The sequence below is a fragment of the Leuciscus leuciscus genome, assembly GCF_965113295.1.
Source record: "Leuciscus leuciscus genome assembly, chromosome: 13".
Classification (NCBI taxonomy): Eukaryota; Metazoa; Chordata; class Actinopteri; order Cypriniformes; family Leuciscidae; genus Leuciscus; species Leuciscus leuciscus.
Genome location: NC_138737.1, coordinates 42,622,741 through 42,630,240, shown reverse-complemented (window position 1 = coordinate 42,630,240; position 7,500 = coordinate 42,622,741). Strand labels below are relative to the sequence as shown.

Here is a 7,500-nt window from a genome sequence, read left to right as displayed (position 1 = left end):
AATGGCTTGAAGTAGGTTAGTGGGAATAGGATCAAGTGGACAGGTGGAAGGGCGATTGGAAAGGAGGAGATTGGAGACTTTTGCCTCTGAAAGTAGAGAAGTGTGGATGAGACCAGGGAGGATAGGCGAGAGGGTGAGAGTGAGCGTAGGTTTCGCCGAAAGGTGACCTGTGGAAGAGTGTGTGTTGTGTTCTGAGGCAGGTTGAGGTTGAGAGTGAGGAGTGATCTGAGGTGTGCAGTGGAGTGACCAGTGTATGGTCAGTGGAGCAGTAGCGTGTGTAAATAAGGTCCAATTTATTACCTGATTTGTGAGTAGCCGCAGTAGATACTCGTATGAGGTCGAATGAGGCGAGCAGAGTGTGGACATCAGCAGCCTGAGGCTTTTCTGGGTGGATGTTGAAGTCTCCAAGAACTATGAGAGGAGTACCGTCCTCAGGGAAGGATGAGAGTAGCACATCAAGCTCCTCCAAGAAACTGCCAAGGTGCCCTGGGGGACGATATACAACTACAAAATGGATTTTAATAGGGCTAGTGATGGTAATTGAATGTGATTCAAATGAGCTGTTGTCACACAGAGGTGTGGTAAAGGATCAAATTTCCAATCATTTGAGATGAGCAGACCAGTACCTCCACCCCGTCCGGTCAGGCCAGGAGTGTGTGAGAAAGTGAAGTTAGTGGAGAGGGCAGCCATTGTGGCAGTGTCCTCTGGTCTGATCCAGGTCTCAGTCAGGGCCAGTAGGCTGAGACCTGAATGACTAGAAATAGATGTAATGAAATCAGCTTTGTTTACAGCGGACTGGCAATTCCAGAGACTGATGGGAAAAGAGAATATAGTACTAGAAGACACCGGAAAGGTACGCAGGTTGTTGGACTGCCTCCGACGTGTGACATTAGATGTATACGTATGCTAGTAATAGTAGGAATTTGAAAACACATAGTGTAAGAGAACTCACAAACAGACAGATCAGATGAAAAGTTCTGTAGAAGAGAAAGGAAACAACAAGAAATTTAAATAAACAACAAGAAATTAATACTCAAGTGACCGTGTATAAAATAGGTTAGTGCTCGGTGGCGTCGCACAGGTAGAGTCGTTGGTCTTCACACTCTTCAGTCTTCACACAAGGGCTGCTGCTGCGCACTAACCTATTTTATACACGCCTAATACCTCGTTATTGAATACAGCAGACCACGCCCTACTATTCAGCCAAGCGAAACTCAAAAGTCACGACACACAAACAAATGCCACGTGGGCGCGCGTTTTACCAGAGTAAAACACCGTATATAAAACAATGTTTCCTAGCAACAAAGAACCGGGCTAAATTCTACTAAACACTCACAGACTGATGTTCTCTCCTGTTGTTCGACTGCTTCTTCGCACTCTTCCTCGCAGATGTTCATCTCTGTGTGTGTGTGTGTGTCCAGGAGAGGAAGAGGAGGGGTGAGAGTGATCACCAGCTCTTCCTCACAGATGTTCATCTCTGTGTGTGCGTGTGTGTGTGTGTGCAGGAGAGGAAGAGGAGGGGTGAGAGTGATCACCAGCTCTTCCTCGCAGATGTTCATCTCTGTGTGTGTGTGTGTGTGTGTGTGCAGGAGAGGAAGAGGAGGGGTGAGAGTGATCACCAGCTCTTCCTCGCAGATGTTCATCTCTGTGTGTGTGTGTGTGTGTGTGTGCAGGAGAGGAAGAGGAGGGGTGAGAGTGATCACCAGCTCTTCCTCGCAGATGTTCATGCGTATCAGGGCAAGTTCCACGAGGCCGCCAGACTCTACCGGAGGAGCGGGCAGGACAGCCGAGCGCTCAGCATGTACACCGACCTGCGCATGTTTGAGTACGCCAAGGTGTGTGACGCATACCACTGTCGAATATGTGTGTGTGTGTGTGTCTGATCTGTCTGTGTGTGTGTCTGATCTGTCTGTATGCGCATGAGTCACAGACACTTTCTGTCAGCGTAACTTATAAAACAGTCTGTTTAACTGCTCTGCACTTACATTAAACAATCAAGCACTTGATATTAAGTACTCACTGTGTGTGTGTGTGTGTGTGTGTGTGTGTGTGTGTGTGTGTGTGTGTGTGTGTGTGTGTGTGTGTGTGTGTGTGTGTGTGTGTGTGTGTGAAGGACTTCCTCGGCTCAGCGGATCCCAAGGACAGTAAACTGCTGATGAAGAAGCAGGCGGACTGGGCGAAGAACAGCCGAGAGCCGAGAGCGGCGGCAGACATGTACCTGACAGCAGGAGAACACATGAAGGCCATCGAGATCATCGGGGAACATGGCTGGATGGACATGTGAGACACACACACACACACACACACACACACACACACACACACGTCTATATTACTAACAGGGGACTATCGCTCTATACTGGCCAAGATGGGACTAGTGTTTCTTGTCATTTTGAAGAAACAAAAATGGCATACAAAATTTTCTTTTAGGTCTTTTTTGTAATATAATTTAAAATGAGCATTTTTATTACTATTTTAAAAAACATGCAAAGAGTGGACCTGCATCTCTGACCGATGTCTAGCTATCCAACAGGGGACTCTCATAGCCTGCAGTGGAACTGTGTGTGTGTGTGTGTGTGTGTGTGTGTGTGTGTGTGTGTGTGTGTGTGTGTGTGTGTGTGTGTGTGTGTGTGTGTGTGTGTGTGTGTGTGTGTGTGTGTGTGTGTGTGTGTGTGTGTGTGAACAGTGAAGTGAACTGGCAGTGAAGTTTGTCTTCATTATGTAACTTATGTATGTGTATATATATTGTAACGAGGTTCAATGTTGTGGGAAGAAAGAGGTGGGAACTGGCGAACATTCAAGAAACTTTAATGATACAAAAATAACAAATACTAAACGAAAGTAAAAGACAGCAGCCCCTCGCGGACGACTGCTGTCACAATAAAACACAACACAAGTTCAGGCCTGTCCTCTCTCGCTCTCCACTGCCTCCACTCCTCCGTGAGAGATACGAGACCGTCGCGCAGGAGTCGCTCATCAGCAATCACACCACCGGCCTCACGCCGCTCACCCTCGGCCTCGTCCTGCTCGCCACATATATATATATATATATATATATATATAAATATAAATATAATTATATATCAATATGAGTATACAATTATCTAATGTTGTAAAAACAATTAATGACCAAACCACCGCTTTTTTAAAAAAAAGTTTTTTTGTTTTTGTTTTAGAATTTTTTGAAGATAGACCAAAATCTGTTTTTCATACAACAGTGTAAAAAATACCGGCGGGAACAGTTCAAAAGCAAAGGCGAGAAGAACCTCTTATCATTCATAATATTATTTGTCTTATTGAACGCTCTCTCTTCATAGATACTTTCTATGCTCGGTTATGCAGTCCCTAACAATTTAAAAAAGAATAAAGGACTGAACTGTGTTCACTTAGAAAATCCTATCAAGTTAATCGGTTGGTTGGTTGGAATAAATGGATGGTCAGAATGGGAAATCTTGCTAAATGTAAAAGCAATCAAACAGATGTCGCAATTTGCTATCAAACAGGGGACCTTTTTTTTGGAGGTCAAAGCTTAAAATTTATGTTGACTTTATTTACTCATTATGTGAACTGAATGTCTTTTAACACTGACACTTTATTTGTTAAACCAACCGAATATTTTCAATGAAAGAATCAACACAAAAATTAGTTTTGACCTCAAAAATCTAATTACAGTGTATTTTTTATGCCAAGAACAAAGTGTTATGGATTAAATCCAGCAGAAATACCTCTTTAAGGTATGGCAGGTCACTACTTTATACAGAGAACAGGGATTCTACTAAACAAAATGCCTTTGTTTCCCCTGTTAGGTCCTCTGTTAGGTCCTCTGTTAGGTCCTCTGTTAGGTCCTCTGTTAGGTCCTCTGTTAGGTCCTCTGTTAGATGGTAGAGTGTGACACCTATTTGGTTGCTTTGCCATTTCTTCATTTTCAATAATTTTGACCTCCAATTTCTTTTTACAGTGTATTTTTATGGCAAGAACTGGTGTTTTAGTGTTATTATGAACATTGCTATTACATTCAGAGATAGTCAGAATACGAAATATTGTTAAATGTAAAGCCAACCAAACATGTCATACTTTACCATCAAACAGGGGACCTGTGTTTCTGTCGGGTTCTGGTAATAAGTGATTCGGTTCGATTCGGGTCGGGTACAGATTTTAGGACCCGAGAAGACCTCAAGTTCAGTGACCAACAGGGGACTTGAAAAATGTCCTCACTATGCCAGGTGGTCCCCTGTTAGTGAGTGTGTTACGACACCAAGGTCCCCTGTTAGACACTCTCACACACACACACATACATTCACACACAAACACACACATCGATTATAGATAGTGTACAGTAAACGTTTTCCGCTGCCTTTTACCAGAAACTTCACCAGCTGTATTTGAATAATGAAATACTTAATTCAACACATAATGATTTAAAGCGCAGATACAGTGTGTGTAAATGAACTCATTGTATTTTATACAGACTAACGTAAAGCCTCCTCTGTGTCTCTAGGCTGATGGATGTGGCCCGTAAACTGGATAAAGCCGAGCGCGAGCCGCTGTCCAGATGTGCTGTGTTCTTCAAGAAGTTCGATCACCACGGTTACGCCGCTGAGATCTATAATAAAATGGGTGATCTGAAGGCACTGGTGCAGCTTCATGTGGACACGAGACACTGGGATGAGGTGTGTGTGTGTGTGTGTGTGTGTGTGTGTGTGTGTGTGTGTGTGTGTGTCAGAGCCATAGAGAGAAAGAGTTGCGACACTCTTTGATGTCGCCACTATGGCTGTCACGTGGTTCATGTAAGCCCCAATAGTTCCAAAACGTACGCTGGCTGTCATGTTCTTCTATGGGACAGACAGCAGCGATTGCATTATTGAACGGTAAATATAAAATAAAACACACACCCAAGTACTTTTTCAGCTGTTATTGCATTATTGCATTTTGTTAATGTCAGTTTTGCATTTGGAGATAAGCTTTAGGCTATATTTTTGGAGGGAAAAGCTTAGTGTTCATGTTCGCATGGGTAGTAGCACTAGCTTTAGCGGCTCTAACTTAACTTTTCCATATCATTCATCTGATGATGGACGTCTCATGATATTTATTTTAGCACAACTGGGCTGTATTAGGCTATTGATTCCTGTGATTTTGATAAATTCTAACCCTAACCCTAACTTATAAATTCCGATTCAGCCATTAGCCTACCTTCGTGATCACGCAAAGAGGAGGTCTGCCGTGGCGGTCCGTTCAGAATTCGCTTAGAAGCTAGCTCACTTCTTCTGATGAAAGTGGCCATCCCCCGGGACCACAACGTGAAACATGATCATGTTAAGACTAAGAATATTATTTTAAGATTAAGCCATACACATATTATCAAAACTATAACAGATTAAAAATGAATTTACGCTTTTATGTTTGGGTATATAGTGCAGAGTGAAGATTTTTCTCTATGGCTCTGGGTTAGTGTACAGAGTAGGCTAAGAGTAAGGGTAGCAAGTAACTTAAGCAATTAACTAACAAAACACTTGTAACTTCTGTTACAGCTATTGAGACATCAATTAAGCATGGCTGATACAAATGAAGGTTTTCAAATAAAATATTTTTTATTAAACAATGGCAGACAACAAAAATGTGTGCTTGTGTGAGTGTGTGTGAACAAGAAAAACAAAAACCAGGGGCAGGTGATCCATGAAACAGACAGGACTGGTGATGGCCATAACAATCCTAAAGGTCCAGCATTGTTCTCACAAGCCGCTTCACTCAAGACAACAAAACATAATGAAAAGTTAGTATATCCCCCAAAAATTTTATTAAATAAAAGTTGCTATAAAGGTGGTAGCGATTTATTACCGAACTCTTACTGTCACAGCTGACGAAGTCGCGCTAGCTAGCAGGCAGTGCTTGAAAATTGGTTGAAACAACCAACATAAAATATAAATAATTACACTGTGCATGTACAAATGAAGACCAGTATAAGCATCGCAAAGGGCCTCTGATACAATATAGACAGTTGACAATTCAAAAGAGGTCGATATTTCAGCAACTTACCTCTGGAACAACTCGACGCGCAGCAATGTAAGTCCTCCATCTGATCTGGATACGGCCCGGATCCGGCTGACTACATCATGCGTTGTGGTCGTGTCTAGGCGCAGGTCCTCCATCTGATCTGGATAGGGCCCGGATCCGGCTGACTACATCATGCGTTGTGGTCGTGTCTAGGCGCAGGTCCTCCATCTGATCTGGATAGGGCCCGGATCCGGCTGACTACATCATGCGTTGTGGTCGTGTCTAGGCGCAGGTCCTCCATCTGATCTGGATACGGCCCGGATCCGGCTGACTACATCATGTGTTGTGGTCGTGTCTAGGCGCAGGTCCTCCATCTGATCTGGATACGGCCCGGATCCGGCTGACTACATCATGCGTTGTGGTCGTGTCTAGGCGCAGGTCCTCCATCTGATCTGGATACGGCCCGGATCCGGCTGACTACATCATGTGTTGTGGTCGTGTCTAGGCGCAGGTCCTCCATCTGATCTGGATACGGCCCGGATCCGGCTGACTACATCATGTGTTGTGGTCGTATCTAGGCGCAGGTCCTCCATCTGATCTGGATAGGGCCCGGATCCGGCTGACTACATCATGTGTTGTGGTCGTGTCTAGGCCCAGGTCCTCCATCTGATCTGGATACGGCCCGGATCATGCTGACTACATCATGCGTTGTGGTCGTGTCTAGGCGCAGGTCCTCCATCTGATCTGGATACGGCCCGGATCCGGCTGACTACATCATGTGTTGTGGTCGTGTCTAGGCGCAGGTCCTCCATCTGATCTGGATAGGGCCCGGATCCGGCTGACTACATCATGTGTTGTGGTCGTGTCTAGGCCCAGGTCCTCCATCTGATCTGGATACGGCCCGGATACGGCTGACTACATCATGTGTTGTGGTCGTGTCTAGGCGCAGGTCCTCCATCTGATCTGGATACGGCCCGGATACGGCTGACTACATCATGTGTTGTGGTCGTGTCTAGGCGCAGGTCCTCCATCTGATCTGGATACGGCCCGGATCCGGCTGACTACATCATGTGTTGTGGTCGTGTCTAGGCGCAGGTCCTCCATCTGATCTGGATACGGCCCGGATCCGGCTGACTACATCATGTGTTGTGGTCGTGTCACGGCGCAGGTCCTCCATCTGATCTGGATAGGGCCCGGATCCGGCTGACTACATCATGTGTTGTGGTCGTGTCTAGGCGCAGGTCCTCCATCTGATCTGGATACGGCCCGGATCCGGCTGACTACATCATGTGTTGTGGTCGTGTCTAGGCGCAGGTCCTCCATCTGATCTGGATACGGCCCGGATACGGCTTTAGTAGCAACTTTAGAAGATGTCATTACAAGATTCAAATGGAAAATAAATATTCTCAGATTATGTAATCCGTATGAAACGTGCATATAGGCGCATCCAGAGATGAAGAGTCAGCATTGTGACTTAATATCTGCAGCCGAAAACATTACTAATACATT

The 7,500-nt window shown here is 45.0% G+C and overlaps 1 protein-coding gene and 1 long non-coding RNA gene across 3 annotated transcripts in view; one reads left to right on the top strand and one right to left on the bottom strand.

The window, feature by feature from the left end:
- The window catches only part of LOC309512033, a 3,158-nt gene extending 1,492 nt beyond the window's left edge, over positions 1–1,666 (bottom strand). The window contains exon 1 of the long non-coding RNA XR_014210859.1: positions 301–1,666. This is a non-coding gene — a long non-coding RNA (uncharacterized lncRNA). The remainder of the gene's footprint in view (positions 1–300) is intronic.
- Positions 1–7,500, top strand: part of ift122 (intraflagellar transport 122 homolog (Chlamydomonas)) — a 57,374-nt gene that overhangs the window by 39,265 nt on the left and 10,609 nt on the right. For both annotated transcript variants that reach the window (XM_082187378.1, XM_082187377.1), the window contains exons 17-19: positions 1,674–1,835; positions 2,114–2,280; positions 4,499–4,670. In XM_082187378.1, the coding sequence (XP_082043504.1) occupies positions 1,674–1,835; positions 2,114–2,280; positions 4,499–4,670 (501 nt within the window). The remainder of the gene's footprint in view (positions 1–1,673; positions 1,836–2,113; positions 2,281–4,498; positions 4,671–7,500) is intronic.